The 26,855-nt window shown below is 44.2% G+C and overlaps 1 protein-coding gene across 2 annotated transcripts in view; it reads right to left on the bottom strand.

The window, feature by feature from the left end:
• Window positions 1–24,325, bottom strand: part of rnf220a (ring finger protein 220a) — a 156,536-nt gene extending 132,211 nt beyond the window's left edge. Inside the window, exon 1 of one of the 2 annotated variants that reach the window (XM_054596429.1) lies at window positions 23,466–24,325. In XM_054596429.1, the coding sequence (XP_054452404.1) occupies window positions 23,466–24,120 (655 nt within the window). In that variant the 5' untranslated portion in view covers window positions 24,121–24,325. The remainder of the gene's footprint in view (window positions 1–23,465) is intronic. The other variant, XM_054596428.1, reaches the window with a different exon arrangement.
• Between the last annotated feature and the right edge of the window lie 2,530 nt (window positions 24,326–26,855).

Raw genomic sequence — 26,855 nt, 5'->3', positions numbered from 1 at the left:
ACTTTAAAAGATTACATGTTAAAAAGAGGCTGGCTGGTGTAAAATAAAGTTTGTGTTCATAGTGACGGTGAGTCTGTCAAATGCACTTTCAGACCCACTGTATTTTCTGGCCTTCAATTTGGGTTTGACCTGTTTTCATCAATTCCCTGGGTTTAGATTGTGTTTAAGCTTTTTTCTATTTTGATCTTGCCTGACTTCCACATCTATGAAAATTGACAAATATTTGCAAAAACAAAAACTTGCACCAACAGAATACATTATGCTATTATTTCCTGAGATATTCTAATTTCATGGCCATCATCCTCCAACCATCATTCACATCAAATAAAAAGAGCATGTTCATTTTTTTGGAAGTTACATGACAAGAGACAAAGATCACATCTCCCGGAGCGTCCTACATGCCTAACAGCCTATCATTCCTTTGACCAGCAGGCTGGATGGGGATCCTCCGGGGCAACGTAAGCAGCAGTTAGGGAAATTACGGTGGTTAGGATGAAGAACGTGCATGTTTAGGGCCGGGGAGAGGCGGATGGAGGCGTGGCCATGTGATTTGCGACTGCAGGTGCGCAGGACAGTGGGAACTCCATACATGTGTGGACGTGTGCTATGATTAGGGACGGGCATGACCTTCGTAGGGGGTTAGGACTGTGGCTGTGCGTAATGCATATTGTCCATATGCGTGTTGTCGGTATGCATTTGTGCTCTGTGTGTGTGTGTGTGTGTGTGTGTGTGTGTGTGTGTGTGTGTGTAACATAGTAGTCTCTGAGGCCCACTAAGGCAGCAGGTATCCAGCTCTTCAGCAAAACCAACCTCATAAATTCCCCTAAAAGAAAAAAAAAACCTGGACCAGACTCCCTGTGGAAATTAGAGCGGAATTATAAGCACAAACAAATATGAGCGCACGCCCAAACACTCTTCCTTTTTCTTATATATGCCTCATTACCGCTAATATCGGTCCACACAGGTGGATTTACGGTCGGGCAATGTGTACAGGCGGCTAATCAGCAATGGACCACAAAGGGGCCCCTGTGTGGCTACAAGATAAAGATAAGCATCACAGCGTCGAACACACACACACACACACACACACACACACACACACACACTTACACCTGTAGCAGGCAGATAAGCGCCGGCCTTTCATGGCAGAAAAACAACAGGTTCTGATTTACTACTTTGGATAACTGCAGCAAAATGCCTACTGATTATTATACTTCCTTCATTCTGTGTGTGTGTGTGTGTGTGTGTGTGTGTGTGTGTGTGTGTGTGTGTGTGTGTGTGTGTGTGTGTGTGTGTGTGTGTGTGTGTGTGTGGGTGAGAGTGGTAGGCAGTTGATTTGTGTGGTCTCTCTGATGAAAACCATCCGTCACTGGGCGGCTCCACTCCTGTCAGCCGGTATCATGTGCAGCTGCAGTTGCGTGTATTGCGTGAAAAAAAAATAAAAAAATGGTTGCTTCGCAGATTTACGGTCGTCTCCCACAGCGAAACGGACAACGCGGTTCCTCCTGTAACGGCCGACAATGGACGGCGGATTAACGGCCCCGCCTTCAGCCTCTTCCTTCCCCCCCTCCCCCTTTCTCAGCTGTGCCTCTCTGCTTGTTAAAACCCGGCTCCTAATTAGTGCTGGTGGAGCCCGGTGATATACTATCTGCTATCTTTCTTCCACACGCTGAAGAAAAGGAGACATTTATTTTAGTGCTCTTTTCTTCTTTTCTTGTCTGTGTCGCCTGGACGGCGTCCGATTGCTTATCTGCTCTGTTCCCTCTCTGGCCGCCTTTTGTTCTGCGTTTAACGTTGCTTTTTTGTTTCTTCCCGCTTGACTGTTGCTATGTTGAAATTAGGCGGCTTTAAGACCGGCATTTACAACGTGTCCCAAAAAAAATCGAGCCTCCTCATTCATCTCCATTGCGTTGACAGAGCGGGGATCAAGTGGCAGAGGACTGCAAAGAATGCAAGGTCTTCCAGGAGTAATTTTTTTTACCAGGAAAAAATAACTTATAACATGTTTGTACTCTTTATGATAGATCCAAAGTATTGGTTTACTTGGCAACATCTATAGTTACTGGTGGTTAGGCTAAGAACTTAGTTGAACTCTGCCATCCCAAGGCAACAAGAGAAGAAGACCAGCAAGTTATGTATATGTGTACTATCTATCATATTCAAACAAACTGCAGGCCGAGAGGATTCATCACCTTACGTAGTCACAATGAATCAGACTACAGAAGATGAAAATGAAAGAATATGATAAGTATGTTAGTATTCCTGCAAGTCCTTGTGCACGCGTATGCTAATACGAATCCAGGGGAATACATGATGGACCATGACAGTGACAATGCAAAATCCTATATAAGGAGGTTATTAATCAGTGCAAATACTTTAAAAAGCAGAATAAATGGCATGTGTAGTTGGAAAATTCGATTTTAAGTATCAAACGCTAAAGTTGCTTATATGTCAACCCAACATAAGTTTTTGTCTTTTTTGTGATTTGTTAACAACAAAGTGTCCGGATGGAGTTATATGTACTGTAAATTGTTCAAATTCAGTATTACACTGGAATCTTTACTATGTTCAAAAAGCTTGCTGAAACCCACCAAACTCGGGTCAGAAGACAAGGACTAACTGTAAAATTGGTTAAATATTTTTTTAATAAAAACTCACAGTGATAGATACTGGAAAACTAAATTCAGAAAAGCACCCATCTGATGTCACATGACTCGTTTGCGTTAATCAAACAAGTGTCATGCATTATATAAAAATCGCTTTGAAGGGAGAATGTTGCCCACAGCAGCTTTAATCTTTGCTTTTCATTCTCGTGTTGATTTTATTGTGTATATCTGCATCTCTCTCCCTCTTCTCTCCCCCCCTCTCTCTCTTCCCTCTCAGCACTGAGGCCATAGATCTCTCTAACAGGCACTATCTGCAGCCCTAAGCCCTAATGAGGCATCATAAGGCGAACAGTTTGCAGCAGCGCCGCGCTCCTCTTTTATTTGCCAAACAATATCTCTTCCTCTGCCCCCCCCCCCCCCCCTCACCCTCCTGACTGCCCTCTCCTCGTCTCTCAATTGCTCTATCAGTCTGCCCTGCTCACCATATCTCTCCCTCTCTGTCTCCTCCCTCCCCTCCTTCTCTCCATCTCCTCTCATTCTCTCTATTGCGCTTCCCGCCATTGTGTTTTATCTCTCTTCTCATTCACCCGTTTGAGCCCCCCCCCTCTCCCCGTTGCGGTGGCTTGAATCATATCTGGCCGTCTACATATGCTAAAGCCTGTGTAATTACAGCGGCTCTTAAATAAAGACACGCTCCTAAAGCTGTCGACTGGAATCACGGCCAAACAAGGCAGGAGGGGCCTCCTGGCAGCAACAAAGCTGTCATAGATAGCTATGGATTTATCGCCGGAGAGGATGATGGGAGAGGGAGGGAGGGAGAAAAAATACATTTCACATATTGTCGAAGACAGAGCGGAGGGGTGAATCACCTACTCTAAAGTTTAATCATGTTTTCATTGAGGGGAAAACGTGAGAAAATGAAATAAGATGGGTGGACATAGAAGATACTTGGTAAAAGCTGGCATAGGGAGGGAGGAAATCAGTGCAAGACAATGTGGAGTTTTAGTAAGCATTTGTGTTTCTCTAATTGTAATACTTTTAACCCTTTGAAGGGATTGATTGGTATTAATTAATGATCCATGATACGTTCTGGAAAAAAAGATCCATCGATATAATAAAGTAATAGCTGAAACACCATGGTGGAATGCATATGGTGCAAATTTGTCCAGTCTGTACCCGAAACTTTTGAGAAGAAATCTTGTTATTAGTTTTATATGTTGAAAGAAAAGAACAGATCAAGAACAAACAAGAACCAGAGCTCATTATGAAATTGCTCAAATTGGATCTGAACCATGTTTTGTGAATAAAATTAAGTTTTGAGGGGCACAGCATAATTATTCTGAATGTGAAAATGTCTGAAATATTTGGTTTTAGAAGCTTGGTAAATTCCAGGGCTGGATAGTGAACCAGTGTAGCTGGAGACAGCTATCCGCTAACACGTTAGCAAGCTGGGAACATGCTAGCACTGGTCAGTCACAACATCCATCCAAGCTTATTCTATTTCTCCGTACTAGACCGTACTTTACTTGTATGATGATTGTGCATAATTCCATCCAATAAAGTTTGATTGAAGAAGGGAATAAAAAAACTATCTGATTGATCTAAGACTTATTTGTACCATTGACGCCTGTCAAACAAGTGTCTCAAAACCATTCCCTCTTTTGTGGAGCAGTCTACACTCTTGACAGTGGATGGTTAAATTAAAGTGGATGGTGCAACACAGCTAGTTAGCTACAATACCTTCCTCCATTTTGGAAAACTCTGGCTCTCCATTCCCACAAAGGTAGGTACTGTAAGGAAAGCTTACTCCTGGTCAATGGTTTGATTTCGCAGGTCAAAGTTAAAACCAACGTAGAACTGATTTCCCTGTGAAAATTGGCCATTTGAAATGCTTTAAGGAACTTTAAGTATGTAAAATAAGTCTTTACAACTTTCATTGTCACAAAACATGATCTGCCTTCAATATACAAAACAAAAAAAAATATCTTCCCTGTGAAGATACCAAGAACTAACTGGAAGACGTCAAATGAGCATCAGAACAATACACCGATATAAAATACTGCTCACTTGACCCCGGTTTCTGGCAAGACTGTCTGAAAACACTGCAAGCATCATCTATCTGGAACCCTTTATGACAGCTCCTTACAACAACACCATGTCAGAAAGTCTTCCTCCCCTTCTGCCAAACAAAGACATCTATTCAAGCCTAACGTCTCTCTGCAGTGGCTTGGCCGTAGAGTCCTCCTGTATGTCAAAATGATAAACAGCTAAAGTCAATATTATCCGTGCGTCTCTGTTATTAGGGATGAGTTTCGAGTGCTGGGCTCCTGTATATCACCCTGTGTGTAGCTCTGTGAACCTGGAGCCACCACGACTAAATGAGAGATCCATGCGATGGGCCTCTGCTCTGGTTTTCCCAACTGCTCCTTCTTGCTGTTTATTTCACTTCTTCTTTGTGGGTTTTGGTAGCCTCCTTTACCTTGCCTTGCCCCCTGTCCTTTGGAGACTCCTCGTAACCCCCATATTTTCCTCCCACTCCTCATTTCTTACCCTGAACACCTCCACGTCCCTTCAAAGGCATCTTTGTCTCCTCTCATCTTCCCTCCATTCCTTCTTCCTCCCACTCCCTTTCCCACCTCCTCATCGCCCCCCCCCTTACATTTTCTCCCCCTCTCTCCCCTTCTGTCTTCACTTCTGTAATTCATCAGTGCGAGCAGCAGTACAGATTGATCAGCCTCTAAAGGCAGTGCTGTGTGTGCTGCTGATGTAGCAGTAACCTCAGCTGAATAGTGAGCAGTGTGTGTGAGTGTGTGTGTGTGTGTGTGTGTGTGTGTGTGTGTGTGTGTGTGTGTGTGTGTGTGTGTGTGTGTGTGTGTGTGTGTGTGTGTGTGTGTGTGTGTGTGTGTGTGTGTGACCGGCACCGGGGGAAAGTGGAGGGGACATTTTTTTTTAATGTATTAATCGTAGCAGTAACGGGGGATGAGAGTGGTTGAGACAGGGCCATCTTTTGAGAGAGAGCCCATGTGTGACACATACACTCACACACACACACACACACACACACACACACACACACACACACACACACACACACACACACACACACACACACGTAGTCGCATTCTAATATCCCAAGGGTTCAGCCCAAGTGCTTTACACCCTTGTATCAGCCACACACACACACACACACACACACACACACACACACACACACACACACACACACACACACACACACACACACACACACACACACACACACACACACACACACACACGCACACTGATACCTCAGATGCAATCTTCACCCAACCAACATAAACACACAACACCTACGGGGAAATACAAGGCAATTTATCCCTAATCACTAGACTCCCTAACTTTGTATTCATCTGGATTTTCCTATGATTAATAGCTTTCCGCCACAAACTTTATCCCTAGAAAAAAAACGCATTTGAGTGCGTGCGTGTGTTTGGAAGTCAGTGTCTCTACACTGTAAGCAGACATAAACCAGTGTTTAATTGTTTGGGGAGAGAATGTTGGATTAGCCACAAGACTACTCCTTCAGTCGCATCTTCTCTCTCTATTTCTTCATCTCTCTACCTCTTTTACATCTTTCTCTTTCGCTCTTTTGTATTTCGGCACTCCATCCGGTAGGACATGGGATGCAAGAGGGGGGGAGAGGAAGAAAGGAAGGAGATATTGAAGGAGGTCATTAGTGCTTTTCAATGGCTTCTTTTCTCCTTTATCCCTCTGTCTTTTGGATCCTAAGCCTAATAGGTGATTTGGACATAAACATCATGATGACTTAACAGATTTCTGATAATATAAATGAAAGTGCCATAATAATGTGATTAAAAAAAGCTTCAATCGATACAAAACAAATATTTGAACATCCAATAAATAGCCGAAATTACATTTTTAAAGAGACATTGTCTCATCCGTCAAACTTCAGAGCTTAAAGTTCCTGGAATGAATTAAATCGTGTCATTGACTTGCACCTATACGTTTCTTTTGCTGGTAGATCGTGTGTGGTCGAGCTTTCTGCAAGGCTGGAGAGGAATAGATGAAGGAGGAGCAGGAGGAAGAAGAGGAGGAGGAGGAGGCAAGAGAGGGAGGAAGGGATGAAGGCGACGAGTGGAGGAGAGGTGACAAGGCTTCGGGGACAGACAGAGGCATGAATAATTTATCAACACTTCTGATGGACAGATTAGGGGAAAAAATGAAGAGAGACGGAGCGAGAGAGAGAGAGAGAGAGAGAGAGAAGAGGGGGAGGAGGGGGTTGGGGGGGAGAGAGGAAGCGAGATTGAAAAGCAGGGAAAGGGGAGGAATGAAATGACCAACAGAGAGAGGAAGAGAAGAAGAAAGCAAGTGAAGGGTGGAGGGGGCCACACACTGGAGGTCTTTGATCCTAACAAACCCCTCTCACCCTGACACCACCATGCCATCTGTGGCCCGCACTGTGTGTGTGTGTGTGTGTGTGTGTGTGTGTGTGTGTGTGTGTGTGTGTGTGTGTGTGTGTGTGTGTGTGTGTGTGTGTGTGTGTGTGTGTGAGTGTGTGATGGAAAGAGACAGAGGAAACAGTGACAAAGGAACAAGGAGATAGAAGGAAACAGATACAGAAATGGTGTGTATATTGTGCTTTTATGAACCAAAACAAGTTCAGTGACAAATTAGAAATGTGTGTTTCTTTATTTAAATTGTTTAAGAATTCCATATTGCAAGAGAGAGTGAGCTTTCCAGAACTGTATTCCTATTTTTTTATTCCATATGATGGAATAATAATGTAATGGCATTTAGTGGTGGAACGCAAAAAGAGACAAAATCAAAAATAAGAGCTGTGCTAATTTTACTGCTACGTTGTAATTTATAGCGGATAACTTCCCAACGATTGATTCAAAACATACATACGTTATGCAACGGATCAATTTTCCATCCATCATTTAGCTTTGAATTGCTGAGTCTAGTCCATCAAATCAACATAACCGCCGTCCCATGATGCCATCTGATAAATGGTTTCTAGGCCGCAGCGAAAAATGCCACATTACATTGCAGATTAACCGCATGTATCGCACACGGTGTTGCCAGTTGTACATCTATTAACTGAGGGCCTCCAGTCAACATGATGCTCTCTTTAGGTCATAAAGATTCATAGCATTATTTGGGTGACATACACCTTTAAATCGGCAGTATTCTGAATATTTAAATACGTCCTCGGTTCATTTGTCATCCCTCTGGTCAAATGCCACAATTAGCATTCTGACCACTTATTGATGCATGTGTGTGCGTGTGTGTGTGTGTGTGTGTGTGTGTGTAAGGAGGTGATGGATGCCTGATGCCAGACATCACACAACAGTCACCTCCGTGCACGATGTGTGTATTGATGGCTCATTATGAATGCGGGGACGGACAGGACAGGGGTGGTCAAAGTGCCCTCAGGTGCTACAGTGCATTAACTACACAGATCACATGAGCAGTACACACCTACACGCTGTCTACAGCGTGGAAGGGGTCGCGGTATAATGTCGGCAGCCCGCATGCTGACCCCTGCTCCTGCCAGCACACACACACACACACACACACACACACACACACACACACACACACACACACACACACACACACCACACACACACACACACACACTTTCAGCCTCTACTCTGGTCTTATATCTGTCCTGCTGTAAATCCGACCATACACACTCTCTCTCTGTCCCACTCACACACACATTAAACATCATCATCCACATGAAGTCCATCAGCAATTCTTTTATTTTTTTGACTTTCACATGTTCTTTTTGTCCTCTCTCATATTCTCTTCCTGTTTCTCCGATGGCCTACCGGTGCACCTGCCCTTCATTACCGCAGCCGGCATTTTTCAGCTTATACCACTGACTGTGTGTGTGTGTGTGTGTGTGTGTGTGTGTGTGTGTGTGTGTGTGTGTGTGTGTGTGCTGGCAGGAGCAGGGGTCAGCATGCGGGCTGCCGACATTATACCGCGACCCCTTCCACGCTGTAGACAGCAACCCCGCCATGTAGGAGTCTTTACCTCCCACCCGACACTACCCTCCAACACACACACACACAAACACACACACAAACACACACACACACACACACACAAATACACACACACTGCCATGACCGGTTGCCCCCAGCGACCGGCTATTACCAGAGACCTCACGCTGCGCTTCTTTGCCAGGTCGCAAGACATGTGACCCAACAGTGAGGGCACACACTAACACACACACTAACACACATACATGCAACGAGCCTTGCTGACATTGATGCAAAGTCAATGTTGATGTTTTTATTTCTGTGCAGGTGAAATCCATTTATTCCTACTGTTAGTTAATGGTTGGAGTTTTAAAGCTGCATTGATTTTTTTTTTTTTCTTAGATGAACAATGCGTTTACTAGATACGTGTCATGTGACAGGTGTCGCTTGTAGTGATCAAGCGGCAACCCGGTGCTGAAAAATGAAGTGACAGAAACTGCAGCTCCTGCCACTTGAGGCTGGCTCCAAAAGCCAGTCCATCCCCATATAACTCTATGTTAAAATATCCAACTTAACATAATAACAGCATAACTAAACATGTTTACAGCTTGGTACCAAAACATTTTTTTAGTCTCTGAAGCTAATATCCCCATTCATAACAGCTGTACGGGGGTGAATTTTTATATAACTCACCCGTCGAAGTTATGTTAAGGCTTAAAGTTAGGCATAATAGAGGGCGTGGCTGCTTTGAGTGACTAGCTAGCGGTAGCTAACCGCTAGCTGTCTGCTCTGCTGCATTACCTGGGCCACCTCAGCGCCACTGACCATCCACCTTTTTGTCCATTTTAGAGTTAGGCTGTGTTGTCACTGCCCACTTCGAGCCTCACAACCACTCTTCAGAAACACCATTTACACCATTTCATTGTTTTGGTTTTGGTCTGCACCTGATTTGGTTCATTTCCATTGGGAAGCTGTTTTCAAGATGTGCTTCCTTTCCAATACCATCAGTAAATGGACATCTAGTATGGTAACATGCTAGTTAGCAACTAGTTGCCATGGTGGAGCGTTTAGCAGCTAACAATGATTTCTCACTAAGGAGACCAAAAGTTGACATTTGTCAGGTGAACAGAAGCACAACTCGCAATGAATGCCAGTGTTGCTGCATAATATGGCTGACCAACTAGACAACTGTTTGCTGACATATTCACTGTAACAACTTGATTAATACGATGATAATATGTCACTGTTGTGTTTAACAGCCTGTTCCATGTTGTCAAAGTATTCTGGACACAATAACTTCTTTGTAAGTGTAAAGCTTACAAGCTGTCAGTGCTCTTCCTGTTTTTGGAAATAAAATGCGTTTAGAGCTTATTTCTTCCATTTCTTTGAGCACAATAGTTTGTCAGGTTGTTTTTTATGTTTTTCTTGTTTCCTCTGCAGTATACCATGCCAGAGTGTCCGTCGTCCTGTAATGGACCGACCTCGCAGTCACTACACAGTCTTTTCCAACCCGCACCCAGAAGTTTTACTTAACACCATCTTCAGTGTGATTTGGGGAGGTCGATTTTAATCTTCCCACCGCTGGCCTTCAGGTCCTGACCCAGTTTTCCGTGCGACACTGCTCTGACAATTACATGTAAGTACACACAGGATCCCTAACAGACAGCAGAGCCCCCGACTGGTTGCGTCCCATAGGTCATTAGGCTCCTTCCTGGAAAACAAGGCAGAGCTAACAAGTGCACAGCTTGGTTTTAATATGGTGTTAGTGCCAAGATAAGAGAAAAGCTGTGAGCTCGTCTTGCTGGTTGGCTTAGTTTGTGTTTTCTCGCCCACTGATTTTTTTCTTCTTCTTCTTCTTCTTCTTCTTCTTCTTCTTCTTCTTCTTCTTCTTCTTCTTTTTCTTTTTCTTCAAGAACCAAAGTATGTAACCGACAGGAAACAGAGCACGACAGATAAAAGCCTCCGAATAACGGCAAACTAGGTCAGGCCGACTTTAAAGATCTGTGGTTTTACTTGTTGGAATAATCTCTTTCTTTCACTCTGTTGTCTTCTACGCGGAGTCACAAGTAAAGTATCAAAAATAACTGATTATGCAATCAAATATGTTTTATCTTATTGAACAACTCTGCAGAAACACGACTCTGTGCTTATGAAGGTAGCAAGGAGGAAAGATCAGGCTGTGTTAAGCACAGCCTGATCACACACACACACACACACACACACACACACACAACACACACACACACACACACACACACACACACACACACACACACACACACACAAACACACACACACACACACACACACACACACCCACACACCCTCCCCTATTGGGTGTAGAGGAGAATCAATATGTCTTTGAATGAGGGTCAGAAGGGTTGTCTGCCCAGGGAGAGCTGACAGATTTGCTCTCTTTTGCTCTGCTAAGCCCCTGCCTGCTTCTAAAACCCCCTGACACACACACACACACACACACACACACACACACACACACACACACACACACACACACACACACACACACACACACACACACACACACATATAGATGAAGAAACACACACAAACAGATGGAAAGAGACGCACGCTCAAAGATGTGACGCTTCTCCAGGAGGGCAGAATTCCGAGCATTTTGCTGCGGGGATGTGATATTAGACGATCCACATCGAAATGAACCCTGCTGCGTACCCCGCCGAGTGTGTGTGAGTCTGAACTCAGTGTGTGTGCGTGTGTCTACCTACAACCTTGGCAAGTGTTGTAAGTCAGGGTAGGACACACACAACACAACACAAAGAAGAAATAGTGCAATGCATGGGGATGAAAACAGAAGCAGAAAACTGAACCTAAACTGACATTAGAGTACTAAATTATCCCCCAACTCTTCACTTCTACCTCTCATCAAGGCAAGTTGTTTTCACCAACATTCCAAAAAACACTCAAAGAGACAAACTGGCTGTGATGGAAGTACCTAATGAAGAAATATGGTCACAAAGTGATAACTTTAAATGGTTAGAAATCCAAGCAAGGACTTTTACTTTTAGCACAGGGAATGGGGCTACCAGCTATCGGTTCTTTTAGAAATTAATTATTTGAGGAATCTGATAAGAAATAATTACTTTAAAAAGGTATTTAGACAATCTAAAAAATAAAAGATGAATTTAAAATAAAATAAAATAGAACTAAAATAAATTAAATGATACATTAACATTGCCTCTAGGTTGTGGAATTTAACTTAACAGGACTACAAGTTTCAATCTACATACTGCCTTCTTGGAAGGCTTTTGTGGTGTTTTGTGGCAAAGCCAAAGCTAACTTAAGGGCATAATAACTAGCTACCAAACTGATTGACATTCATAACAAGCCCTTACATATAGCCATGTAGCCTTCAGCTCAACTAGCATTCATATTGATTTACGGTTGTACTGTATTCTTTCTGCTGAGACGCTGAAGCATTGGCGTCGTGCTGCTGTGGTTGGCTACTAGTTTGGTTTTATAATAGACACACTGTACAGAGGTTCTTGTTTAGTTTCACCCTTCAATGAACCCAAATTTTGGACACTTGCTGTCGCTTTCGCAAAGCATCCAGTAAACTGATTGGACTTGTACGTGTACATAGTTTTATGGATTAGACAAAGCTACAGTTCAAAGAGTTTTTACTATTATTGGAGGAATCTATATAGTCAACTTCTGAAAGCAGAGCAGGGAAGGATTATGTAAAGCAACAAACAAAGAAGAATAAAGAATCAATTATCACAAGTCACTGCTATTAAATTCCAGAAATGAGCCTTTAGGTCTAGTGAGTTGACACCCCTTAAATATTGAAAATAATATCACTTTTTATTGCTTAAACATTTTGGTGCATTTTGCGCAATTTTTCCTGACTTTTTCCATACATTTAAAAAAGCACATATTTACAATATTAAGAGTCCAACCTCATAATAATTCCCAGACTGTATAATGGTTTGGCGATTTGTTGTCCTTTTTCCCAAAAAACAAAGATTTTAAATCTGAACATTGCGACTCAAAAATAAAGGGATTTTCTTCCAGCCAACCAAACAAATATGAATCTATTAGGAATGATTATTGAATGTAAATAATCACTGCGACTGCTTTTAGTGTCAAACCGGTTTAAAGTGGCTTGTGATGTCTGACAGCACAAAAACACCACAGGGTTAAGTAGATAACAGCGTTAAATGCTGGATATCACTGATAATCAAATCAGAGGAATGAATGTGTCCGTGTGTGATGAATGCTTTCGTGTGTGTGTGTGTGTGTGTGTGTGTTGTGTGTGTGTGTGTGTGTGTGTGTGTGTGTGTGTGTGTGTGTGTGTGTGTGTGTGTGTGTGTGTGTGTGTGTGTATGCCTCCCGTGTGGTTAACATACTAGAGCAGCAATTAGTAATCACTCATGGAGCTAATGACATCAATCAATGAGCTTTTAAAACCAGCCATTTGATAATTACAACCATCAATGGTCACCCATGGATTCATTATAGTCCTGTCTCCCACTGTCTCTCTGCATGTATCTAAACTGTACCCCACCATATCAAAATACATTTTATGAAGCAAATAAGTAATTGTTTACTCCCTATGTCATTAATTCAAAATGTCTAAGTACTGATTCTTTACTGAGGAAGTGGTTAAAGAAAGGGAATATACTGCAGCTGCTTAGAATAAGTTTAATCATTCTAATAAAATGCACCATTATTTTATAGCAAATGTTTAGAAGGTCACACGTTCTGTTTAGGTGACAAGATCAATAGCAGTCTTCACAATCGGAGGGCTTAAGGACAATAAGAAAAAAGATGAACGGAAACACTGAAACCTCTAGAATCAGTGAGCCAGCGACGGGTGTGAAAGATGGAATTCAGAAGTGAAAGAGCAGAGGAGACGTGGAGACGTGTTATTATTTCCCTTATTGTTTTACCCACTTCCCACTTTCACTGTCAGACCTGATACAACAGCTGAGGGTACTTTTTAAGTCAAGCACTTGAGTCACTATTTTTGTCTTGAACAGTCTTTTTCTTTTTGTCCGTTTTTTTTAACACGATTTTTTATTCCATTTTTTTTTTTTTTTTAAGTTAAGTTCTTATGGGCTTTCATGTCCTATCTGTGGGTGTATGGACATTTGCCATTTTTCTTTTATATCATCAAGTGCTTTTTCTTTTTTGGCCTCAGGATAAAGCATTAACTAACATTAGCTGATTCTAAAGAACAACAGTGCCGCTTAAAACAATCACAAAAACATATATGTATGTAAGAAAAGCCCTGAAGTGACCTGAAGCTGTTGCGTCCAATAAGAGAGTCCTTTTTGTGACCTTGACCCTAAAATCAGGTTCACTCAGTGTAAATGAAGTGTCTGGGTGACCAGCTGACAACCGCAGGATCTGAATATGAGCTAACCTGCACATCATATAGGTACACGAGTGTGCGTTGCACGTCCAGCGACGCCCGTGAGTGTGTGTGACTGTTTGTGTGTGTGTGTGTGTGTTTGCGTATGTGCATCTGTGTGAGCGCGTGGCGCGGATGCACAATTACCAGGCAGGCGCGAATCGATAGGTGCCTGCTGACAGATGGATTAGCACGGTAAACAGATGATACACACACCGCTAAATTATTCATCTGCTGAACAGTGGGCTGGGTTTCCACACACACCCAGTGACAGGGGGGGGATAGAGGGAAGGGTGTGAATAAAGAGGATGAGGATGAAGAGAGCCCAAGGAGGGAAGTTATGTTGCAACCTGAACGCAGACCTGAGATGTGACGAGCGCAGTGTGTGTGTGTGTGTGTCTCAGCTCTGCTTAAAATACTCAACCAGAACCAAAAAAAACACCTTGGACAACCAAACTCGTCCTTCTAATGCCTTTTAGATATGCAGAGGCACCGCGTGGGGTCAGCGTCAAGTGCCTCGCGAGGCATTCCAGGTACCCAACACGCGCACGTGCGCAAATGTCGACACACTCATCCTTTTTTTCCCTTTATCTCCATCTTTCTTCTTCTGAAGTGCGGGCAAATCCGTGATCGTCGCCTGTTTATGCCTTTAGCAAAGCCCGCCGCGAGAATGCAATTTCACAGCGTGCACAAACACAAGTGGGAGATGTGTGGAAGGGAAATATGACGCGGATAAACCTGATCATGCCGTGGGAGAGACATGCACCATTATGTTTGGAGACCCCCCTCGTTTAAAGGCTGCCTTTTGGTCAGGGGGCACTTCGGGTTGCTGCTGCGAAACCATTAGCATTTTGGTTAGCATTGGAGTTGTTGTGAGGAAACGAAGGTGATTAAACAGCTTCAATGAGCCCTTTGCAGTTCACTCCCAATATTGAAGAGTGTAGATTCTGGTGCATGCAAATCATATGAGCATGCACACACACACATTCACACACACACTCTGGCATGCATATAAAACACCCCTCATTGATTTGTTTCACCTTTCTAAGGGACTTTAGAGGCCTTGTTTTGCAGCAGCAGCAGCAGCAGCAGATGCTAAGCTTTGTTCCTCTGGGATGGCTGCAACTTTTAGTACCAACGAGGAAGAAATCAGATGTGATGATACACACTGATGTCTGAACACCAACCACAACTTTCGACTCCGGGGAAAGAATAGTTCACCTTCAAATAATAACGCAGAGAAAAATCCTCCTTCCTTCTTCAAAGATGTGTTTCGCTTCCAAACATCTACAGGTGCAGGTCGCTCTTGTGAAAAAATAAGATGTGTGTGTGTGTGTGTGTGTGTGTGTGTGTGTGTGTGTGTGTGTGTGTGTGTGTGTGTGTGTGTGTGTGTGTGTGTGTGTGTGTGTGCGCTAAGTGACGGGCCAGTCCAGCTTTGTGAAGCGACAGCGCGTTAAGAGCAGCTAACGATCTCGAACCCACAACCCCCCTTCCTCTCTAACACACACACACACACACACACACATACACACACAGACACACATACACAAACTGTTGGTTCGCATCATGGCCGCCATCAGCAGGAACCAATCAGATTTGATGAATAATTCAATATTAAAGAGGGTGTGACCAAGACAGGGAGGGGTGGGCTCTGTCAAGCAAGTGGGCTTTTTTGGAAACGGGCCTGCTGTTTGTGTGTGTGTGTGTGTGTGTGTGTGTGTGTGTGTGTGTGTGTGTGTGTGTGTGTGTGTGTGTGTGTGTGTGAAAGAGAAGCAAAGGGGGGCAGGCCTGTCACACTAGACTGCATCCACAAACTGGCTGCAGATTAGATTACTGAGGAGAGAAGAAGAGGAGGAGGAGGAGGAGGAGGAGGAGGAGGAGGAGGAGGGGGGGAGGGTGAGGAGGGAGAGAAGAAGGAGACGGGGACCGAAAGGAGGGAGGAGAAGGGAGGCTTGAGAAAGGGGGGGAGGAGGAGGAGGAGGAGGAGGAGGAGGAGGAGGAGGAGGAGGAGGAGGAGGGAGACAGTGGTGGACTGAGGAGGATCTTTTAACACATCTGCATTAGGAGGTGTCTGAACGCCTGAGCTCTCTGGAGGAATAAGCTTTGCGAGGAACTCTTGACGGTACAACGTGCAGCGATGTATAGAGCAGAATTAAACAACATTAACATTGTATATCATTTTCAAATCAGCTGGCATTCTTTGGTAAAGTCAAACCCACGACTTAGAGGATTATCTCTCTTGAGCTTTACTGAAGAGGATAAATATGTCGGAGCCAATTCACCATTTTCACAAATATCGTGAACTCTGGCAAGAAAAGATGGTTGTATTTATATGCATCGTTTCTAAGGAGGAAAAATCCCAGCAAGTGGTATAAAATGTAAAAGACAGTAAGGCAGAAGTTCAGGGCTGTGACCTTATGTGAGCTGTGTGTGTGTGTGTGTGTGTGTGTGTGTGTGTGTGTGTGTGTGTGTGTGTGTGTGTGTGTGTGTGTGTGTGTGTGTGTACACATTTTAAAAGCCGAATGTGTGTTGTGTTGCCAGGTGTGCTGCGGTTGTATGAGGCTCAGTGGAGTTTTAACGCAGGTTTTCTTTCTTTTATTGGCCAAAGCTGACATCACCGGGGGAACAAAGTGGAATTCCGGAACTGGGGAGGTTACGGACCTGAGCTTGTGTGTGTGTAAGTGTGTGTGTGTGTGTTTGAGAAAGAGAGAGAGAGAGAGAGAGAGAGAGAGAGAGAGAGAGAGAGAAGAGAGAAAGACTAACTGTGCTGCAGGAATTGTGTCATGTTCCCCTCAAAGCAAACCTGTTTCCAGATCTTCCTGAATGCCAAGTGACATCCTGTCCTCGGAGCGGTCTACCTAATGTTTAACATGTTTTCTGCTGTTTTCTTTACAATAGGTTCATGAATCAAGTACAACAGCAAAGGGAACAGATGAAGTATGATGACACAATATTAGCAGCTGTTAAAAAAAGTCCCATTTTAAGAGTGAAAAAAAACCATGAAATTACTTAGCTAGAGAATATTTCACAGGGAGCTGCAGAGGGAATCCTCTCATGTCATCTGCTCTCCTTCATTTGCTTTACACCAGCTCCAGCGGCTCTTTTGTGTAGCCTACTCCTCCACACACACACACAGTACGCACACACACACACACAGATCTGTGTCCAAATGGAGTGGCTGCGCCGACAAAAGGCTCGACAGGAAGCGACTAATCCTTGATCTGCACAGCGTCGCAACAATGACCGCAAGACGACTCACACCAAGTGACACACACACACACATTCAACTGCACAAGCACACACACACACACACACACACACACACACACACACACACACACACACACACACACACAGACAATTGCTGCTCACTTCCAATTGCCACCCAGTGAGACAGAAAGGGAGGGGAAAGAACCCGCTTAAAAGAGAGATGGAAAGAGAATATTGCAAGATTCCAATGACTATTTCAATAAAAAAAAATCATAGTTACAATAAATGTGGACTGTATGGATCAGATGCATGAAGGCTGGGAATTGGACACGCTCACTCGTCAGCCTGGGGGAGCTGCCAGGAGGGCAGAAGGGCACACACTTGGGGGTAAACAAAGCCACCACAAGCAGGACAGTACCCGATGTGAGTGTGTGTGAGTGTGAGTGTGAGTGTGTGTGTGGCACATGGTGGAGACTGACAGGGAGGCAACATGAGAGGGACAAGCCTTTTAACATCTGGCTAAGCACTGACAGGAAGACACACACACACACACACACACACACACACACACACACACACACACACACACACACACACACACACACACACACACACACACACACACACACACACACACACACAGTGGCAGGCAGGCAGGCAGGCGAGTCCCAGTCCTAATTATTAGAACACTCTTACTTAACTTAACCCTGCCACTAGACCGTGACAGGCAGAGATGGAAGGGGGGGGGGGGACAAGGATGAGCCTTCTGTCTCCTTGGATGATTTTTTTAACTCCTCACACGCCGCAGCAGGGGAAGGGAGGATTGTTGAGGACGGGGAATCGAGAAGGTTTTTTTAAAAAGCTGACATTAACAGTTAAAGATCGCCACTTGTGGAAGCCCCGCCCTAACGGTTTGATTGACAGGTGGTCTGTGAGAAGTGAAATCCTACAGTTAGTGGACTGCTAAGCACTAAAGATGGAAACCAGGAATCCAAAACAGAATGTGTTTGTTGTCCATCGACATCATGATCCATCTTCCCTTAATGTGAGGAGTTGGTTTATTTTCTTCCACTTTTTTTAAATGTATCTTTAGTTGCAACGATTTGGTCCACTACGTCCCCAGACAGGAATGACATTTTTTTGCTCTGAGGAAGAGATGAAGATAAACAAAGAACAGAAGAAAAGGTCGAAGAGGAGGATGAAGAGGAGGATGAAGAGGAGGCCTCTCGCTGTGTGTTTTCACAGCTGTGTGTGATGCACTCTTTCAAATGTTAGAACTGTTGATGGGAATACGAGAAAAAAAGTGTAGTTCTAAGTGGGTTAAAATGATTTGACCAGATAAATGTGGATAATACAAAAAATCTGCAATATCTGCCTGTCTATGGAGTGCTGCCTTATGAATATATTTTGTCAGTCTGGCAGATGGGATCTGCATTTCAGCTTAACATCTCACCATCCTCCCTGTTTCCTTCATTCCTTCCTTCCTCGCAACCTTTCCTTTTTTTCTCGTATTGCTTTTATCCTTTCTTTTATCTCACCCTCCCTCTCTAAAGGATTTTTTCTTTCTTTCCCGATTCTTTTTTTCCCCATCTATCTCAATTCGACGTGGGAAAACCTCCATGAGTGATGAGTTAAAGCTAGAAGGAAAAAGGATAGGAAGGAGGAGAGGAATGAGGAAGCTGGGTTACAGGAATTCGGAGGTCAGGCTCAATGTAAATCTCTCAGCCTTGTAAATGCAGAGAGCGGAGAGAACGTAAACAAACAGACTACAGCTGTCACACACTCATGTGGGGAGATGCACACACACACACACACACACACACACACACACACATGCACACACAGAAGGGGAAGGAAGTGAAGGACGTGAAGGAAAAGATGACGGAGAGAACAAAAGATAAGTAAGAGGCAGAGGAAAGCAAAGATGATGGGACGTGCTGGATGCTGTGACTGACACACACACACACACACACACACACACACACACACACACACACACACACACACACACACACCGCTTCACATTGACACGTCGTGCAAAAACATCAAATCCCCTCTGCAAACAAGCAAGTGCACTGCGAAAGGAGGGGGGGTTGTGTCATTTGTCAACATTCCCATTAATTCCAATCACACATCTCATAATTCCATCCTCTCTTCTACTGTATACACACACAAAAAAACAACAAGCTCCTCTGCTCTGCACCCCCTCATTCCTGTGCTAAAGCCCTCACCATGTGAATACAGTTAATGCTGATGGCCTTCACAATGATACGACATGCATAGTCCTCTTAAGGCATGATGGGGCCTTTATGTGCAGGTTTAGCGGCTGACAGGTTAGCGAGTTTAGTTAACAGCCAACGTGCCTGCCGGTGCCATGGGGGGATTTGCGTGAGGGCTTAGAATTGCACACGGGGAAGTTTTTTTCCAAGTTGCGTTAATAGCATTTTTGGGGGTTTCAGCGAGGGAGGATTCACCTTCACACCTGGGATTAACTGGCACGACGGATGATTAGACTGGAACTAAAACACATCTTCAACTTGTAAAATGGATGAATGCAAGAGCAGTGATGTTAATAGTCTGATCACATATAAGATCTCTGGCCCACCAAAATGAATATGCACATTCTTTTTTAACTAAACATGTTTTTTTTCCTTCTGTTTACATAAATTGGAGTTGCAGGTTAAGTGTTAAGGTCCTGATACAGTCCATAACTAGAGAGTGGACATGCAGGTGGTTCTGTTTATAGAGTGCTGCAGGCATGACGTATTTTTGCAGGCCAACCCTGGAGGTTAGCATAAAACTGGTTCCCTAAACTAAAATCTAATGGGACTTTTCCAGTTTGATTTTGGATTATTGCAGAAAATAAGCTAAATTTAGTTTATGGTACTTACTCGTTTTGTTAATCTTCACAAATGAACACCAAATTTATGCTTTTTGAAGCATGAATGAAATGGCCATTAAGAAGAAATTTCTTTTAACTAAGAAAAAAGCATATTTCAGGCTTTCAACAAACTTCACCTCACAACCACTAAGCTAAAGACTGGTCTCATTGAGCTCCAAAGCTTCAAAAATCTCGGGAGAGGTATTTTCTGACATTTTCTCATGTCGTAGAACAACATTTTCAAATCCGGTTAACTTGTGTTAACGACAGACCCTACATCAGGCATCCAACCAAAACCCATAAAAAAAAACAAAAAAACATTTCATTTCAAGACAAAGTGAAAAAAATGCTGACTCATTTCCGGGGTTTAAGACTTGTTTAACAACTGCAGCACTCTGTACTACCGGGGCTAAATGCCTTTAAAAAGCAGTGTTTTCTAGTTGTTCAAAAACTGCTCCAGAAGTCACATATTGACAACTACGCTATCTTCATGACGACTGAGCAAGCTCCATTAGCTGATGAAGACCATCATATAGGCCCAGCAAATGCTAGTGAGAAGACCTTGACTTAAGACTTGTTTTATCCAAACCCGAGAAGTGATTGGAGACGACTTCAAAGAATTGTTACAATGTATTTGCAGACAACGCATTGCAACTACTGAGCGAGACAGATATCAGCACCTTAACGAAAGCTTTAAATTGCATCTGTGTTAATGATATCAACACGGTTAAGATACGGATTAAATGGCACAAATGGATTCCAGACTTAAGTCATGCTTGACCTGGATGAACCCTTGTGAAACTCAGCAAACTTAACATATGCTTGAGATATTGATGATTAAACCTATGAAACACCTTCCATTTATATATATATATTTTACTGTACCAAAATCTTTGTGTGACACTGTATGATCCCAAGCTTTGCAAACCTCTTTTCACTGTGAGATTTCTGAGAGGCATGTGTGAAGCAGCGCGGAGGCTGCTAGTTAGCTAATGTGTATGTGTTTGTGTGTGTGTGTGTCTGTGTGAAGCAGCGAGAGCGCTGTCCTCCTGGGATTGTACCAAAGTGTTTGTTTGTTCTTTGCGCCTTCGCTGGATAGCCAAAACCAGCGAAGGAGAACCCATAATTCTTTGCTGCAAGCAGTGCTGCCGCACATCCAATTGCATTAGAAGCCTATGGTGGAGGTAGAGGCTACTTGTGCCAAGATTTAACCTGATTAGATACCGATGCAGCCGTTCCAAAAGACAGCACAGGAGGCCCCCCGTACCCATCTCCTATTCTATTTCTGGCCACGGACGAATCTTGATTGACAACATGGCACGACCACAAGCATCTTGAGCTGCAGTCGCTTTTGCTCAAGACCTCCTGAACGGTTAAAATGTATTTTTCAAATGAAAAAAAATGGTTTTAAATCAGCAGTCTAACAAGACAACAATGAGATCCAACTCCAAAGCGAAATTGTCATTTATTTCTCCCTCCTCTCTCTTTGTTCTTGTCCCGTTTACCCTCTCTCACTTCATGTGCTCCTTTGATATCTTCCTCCTCCACCTTCTCATTCCTCCTCTTGCCATCCCACCGGGTGTCACCTCCCCAAATGTTCCCTTCCCTCCAGTCCTTCCTTCATCCCTCTCTTTCTCACCCTCTCTGTCTCTCCTGCGGTGGTCTTTTTTTTTTTATCGGATCAGTCTCAGGTCGTCGCTTCTGTCTCTCATGTGTTCCATCAAGGATGCATCGCTCAAACACACACCAAATTCACACACACACACACACACACACACACACACACACACACACACACACACACACACACACACACACACACACACACACACACACAACACACACACACACACACACACACTCTCCTTCTTCCACAAGAGGTGAAGGAGAAAGAAACAAGGAGTATTGAAGTAAAGACAGCAAAAAAGTGAATTCAAGAAAGGAAAGACCGAAAGAAAGAGCGTCTCTTTTAGTTAAATTATACACTAAAGGCACGTCTGTGTCTGTCTCTCTGTCTCTCTCTCTCTCCTCATTTGTCACTGAGACCCGATGCAGCTTGTTGACATGTGTAGGAGACGTCGGTGCTCATGCTGAGAGCTGTTTGTGCGTCTGGAAGAGTGTTTGTGTGTTTGTGCTTGGAGCTCGTTCAACCCCTTTCCCACCTCCCATTTATTACACAAACACAAACACACACACACACACACACACACACACACACACACACACACACACACACACACACACACACACACACACACACACATAAACACACTCATGGCCTGCCAAGGTTTTGGGTATGCGGGTAAATCTTTTGGCAACAAGGCAGCCAGCGTGGAGCTATGATGAATGCTGATGGCAAAGAGCATGGCCGGTCTCTGAACCAGTCACTCACACACACCGACACACACACACACAGCAACACATACACAAACACTAATCAGATTCCCAGTGCGTGAGGGGCCAAATGGCATCCCTCCACCGGTGAATGCTAATGTGACCAGTGGAGCTTGTGGGCTTGTGAAACAAGGCTGGGGAGAGCCAGGAGAGATGATGACAGGAGAACATAGATGGGATTGTTTACTGGCGTGTGTTGATGCTAGCGTGTCAAAATTTGCATTCTTTTACAAATTACAGAGAGTTGTACTTTGGTTTTAATTTGAGAGTCAGAATTAGAGTTGGCTGTGCGCGTGCTTGAGTGTCTTGCTGTTTAGGTTTGGGCAGGTTTAATTACTACAATCAACCATACAATCATCCCAGATTATTGTGGTTTGAGCACTTTCGATACAAATTTGACTCACTTTTTTTTATTTTTTTTATCACTTCTAATAAACTGGAAGAAATGCAAAATGGGAAACTGATGTGGCCAAACTCTTCATTTTACCACACTGAAATATTGTAAAACATATGATTTTGTTTTATTGCAAGAGCATAATGGGGCTGATTTGTGTTTCCACCGCAGGAGACTTTCACAACAATAATGTGTATGTCCATGTAGTTTGAGTGTTGTGAGAACATAGCACATTATGCAACACATTTCTAGAACTTGTATTTGTATGCCTTGCAAGCCATTCCTCCATACAGATGGGCGACAAAGACGTATGTTAGAAAAACCCAACATGAAGTGTCTTATTAAACACTTCATAGATTATTGGAACTCTACTGGAAGGGTTAACAACATTCTTCCAAAAGAGATTCTCTCCCATAGGTGTTTAATGGGGTTAAAATCTGGAGACCCCAAAGATTAATGCATATGATTCACATTATCAAATCATTCAGTGACCCTTCGTGCCCGCTACTCTTATGTCCCAATGTTTTTCCGATCGTTTGTCACACATCTGTATGCACAGTTCTAGCATCCTCCACTCAGAAAAGTTACTTACAGCGCTCAATGCGGTCCTCGGGGCTGGAGGAAGTCTCTCGATCCGACAGGAGGCCTGACACCGCGAAGATCTTTTTACCGCTGTCCTCCACTGCTTTCAAGGCGCTGCTGGGCGAACTTCCAGGAGGGATCTGGGAACCGCCAAAGTCATACTCTTTCCCCTCCGCATCGGAGTACCGCAGGTGGGGTGAGGCGTCTGGATCCAGGCAACCTTTGAGGCGCTTGGCCGGGGTGAAGGCGGACTGATACCCGCCGGGCACTCCGTCCCGATCGTCCGGAGGCGAGGCGAAGGGCCTGAAGGCGCCGACGCCGCTGTGATTCAGCATGCTGATCGGCGAGCAGTCCAGGTTAGGTGGGGCGAACTGATGATGGAGGTGGAGGAGGGAGGGAGGGAAGTCCCTGTTGGGGAATCCTGGTGGGACTGCACCTTGGCGGTGGTACATTGACGCGAAAGTGTAAGAACCATTGTTAAATGGCAAATGGACGTCTTTCTCAACGGAAACGGGGACGCCAAATGGACGTGGCTGCTGGCAGGGAATTGAGGCGTCCCGAGAGGCTTCAGCAGTGGAGGCCAGGACCATGAGGGCCGGGGAGGCCAAGGGATTGGGCAGGTAGGAGGAGCTCTCCATCTTGAAGGCTGCCCTGTGGAGATCCATGTCTGGACTGGAGAAAGAGGTCGTTAGGATTTAAGGGGGGAGGAGGAGATGATTCCTCCTCAATAAAATTTGAGACAATGTCCAAGGCCCTTGAAAAGGGTCTTAGGAAGTGCGGGAATCTGGGTTTGAGTCTTAAGGGATTTGGCTTTAAGAAGGAAGGGACTCAGAAAAGAGCAGTTTGTGAGAGAGGAGAGTATTCTTGAAGAAATCAGCCAATGTCAGACTAGCTTGGATTCAGTTCATTTCTCTTCAGTGGGGCTAAAGTGAGTTAATCTGTCTCCAGCTAAATTCACTTGAGACCAGTTCAGTCCAAATCATTCCGGGCCAGGTAAGTGCCGTTGGGTTTATTCTGTCCTTCACAGACTTCACAGTTTGGATGACTTCAGTCCTGATGATAAATACAAGAAATGGTCAAGGTTAAGTTTTTCCTCCTGGTTGAAGAGCAGTAAAAGCCTCCCTCTTGGAGAGTCTGTCGGATGTGTTTCCGAAGCCGAAGGGTCCGGGGAAGGGGTGGACATCCGTGGGTTCGTCAGAGCTGGTTCCTCATCTTCATGTGGTTGCCAAACTGAGGAGATACAAAATGAAAGCATTAGGTTCAATTAAAAAAAACCAGAATATTTTCCTTAGAAAATGTGGTCTTGTTGATCCAAGCAAGTTGTCGTGAAGAACAGCTCTCTCACCTGCTCTGCCAAGTTCACCAAACTACCTAATGTGAACTAAGCTTTCCCCCCGTACCCGAAATGAGATGGTTAAAGATAATTACACCTTCATTTCTTTAGATGATTTGTGGTTGGACAAGACCTGCCCTTTGACAGACTTTCCCTTCACCCATCTCTTGAGGCTGTTTCGGACGGAAGCGAAAAGATATTATCTGTGTCGACAAAAGTGCTTAAAATCAGCTCCTTAACGTCCATAATAAAAACTCAAACCCCTCAGAGCACAGTTTCACATTTATCTCAGACCTCCTCATCTTTTCTTAATGATAGGTACTTTCCGAGACAAGAGGCACGCTGCTTTTTCAACAGACAAAGATCAATGTCTTGACCTCAATCTGTATGTAGAGGAAAAGGCTGGGAGCTGAGACATTTTTAATGTAATAGCAACGATGACAAGACGGAAAACAATTTTGTTGTGTGCAGTGAGCACTGTGTGCTGTGTCACAATGACAATGGGAATTTGCCAGGTGGGCTTTCGATTTCCCAGGTGGGCTTTTGCACATCACAGTTTTTTTTTTTTTTTAAATAAAGGAGCGTCTGGAAGCCAAGGCTTGAAGTCAGAACCTTTGGGGACAGAGTGTTCTTAAGAGGACGCTGTTGTCGAAAAGCCACAGACTCGCAACCTCTTGGGAAAAAGTGTCCTCAAGTTGACACCGTTGATGAAATCCTGTAAATCCCTGCCCTTTGACAAGAAGCCAAGAACTATTTCAAACCAAAACTTCTCCCGCCCTACCCCCCCCCTCCTGCTCTTTAAAAAACTTCTCCAAACTGTTTCCACATCACATCTTTCCATTCCGATCTCTGCAGCCCTCCACGTCTCATCTCTTTCCAAATGCCCCCCACCCCCCTTGTCCTCCATCCTCCTAATCTGTCCTTCTCCTCTGTCCTCCTCCACTCCTCTCCATCCTCATCTCCTCCTCTCATCTCCCTGTCGCTATCTCTCCAACCCTCCCTCCCTCCATCCCTCCCTCCCCACCATCTCAGATCTTGGTCTAAGCCGCTTAGTCCTACCATCTCCCAGGATCTTATTGGACCAGAACCACTTGTCTTAAGATAAGGACGCACACGCACGTACACACATTTCAACACACACACACACACACACACACACACACACACACACACACACACACACACACACACACACACACACACATCTTATATGATGCTATGCGGCTCGATGTTCAGCTCGACACCCGACTCGGTGGGGCGAACACACTCCTGACTCTCCCAGGCTATGCTACCCTCTCTCCCATCTCTCTATCTAACCATTTATTAATTCCCCAATTTTTTACTATCTGTCCCCCGCTTTCGTTTCACATCTCTCCTGCCAATCTCTTCTCCTCTCATCCCTCCCTCCCTCCCTCCCCCTCTCTTCTCCCCGGGTGATTCAGATGGGTGATATCATATCAGACCTCTCCATCTGCCATCCACGAGCCAGAGGAAATCTGACTGAGTGAATAAATTAGCCGTACTTGACCTCGTGACCCCCTTTTCCCCACCGGCATCCGTGGCAACAGACTAGAATCTTCCTTCCCCCCCCCCCCCGGGGATTAGATTGGAGCGTGCGATTGGTTCGGTCGAAGGCAGCCGATGAAACGACAAAATAACATTTCAGAGATTTTTATCCCCAAAGGGCAATTTGAAGGTGGCTGGCATGTTAAGCGTCCAATATGTTAAAGATTTAGAGCAGGTGAAGATGCGGTTGTCGCACATAAGTGATCGTTCCGGATTAAAAGAAAAAAAAGGAAAGAAATCATTTAGCTTACATGCAAATAGGTTATCATGAGTAATTTTACCTCATTTTATTAAATCAGATAAAATTAAATGCCATTTTGTACAACTTAAACGTCAGCCACATTACCATAAAAGTCACGGCTTCTGTGGAAAAATTCAACACCAATGTGCCTTGCAAAAGGTCAAACAAGAAGTCGTGTGTACACATGCATGAACACACGACAGACGCGGTATCAAGTGGCGGGCCGGCCCGCTCTGCAGACAAGCTTCAAAGCTGAGTTG

This window comes from Anoplopoma fimbria, chromosome 3 (genome assembly GCF_027596085.1).
Source record: "Anoplopoma fimbria isolate UVic2021 breed Golden Eagle Sablefish chromosome 3, Afim_UVic_2022, whole genome shotgun sequence".
NCBI classification, from domain to species: domain Eukaryota; kingdom Metazoa; phylum Chordata; class Actinopteri; order Perciformes; family Anoplopomatidae; genus Anoplopoma; species Anoplopoma fimbria.
This window is presented reverse-complemented; position numbering and strand designations above follow the sequence as displayed.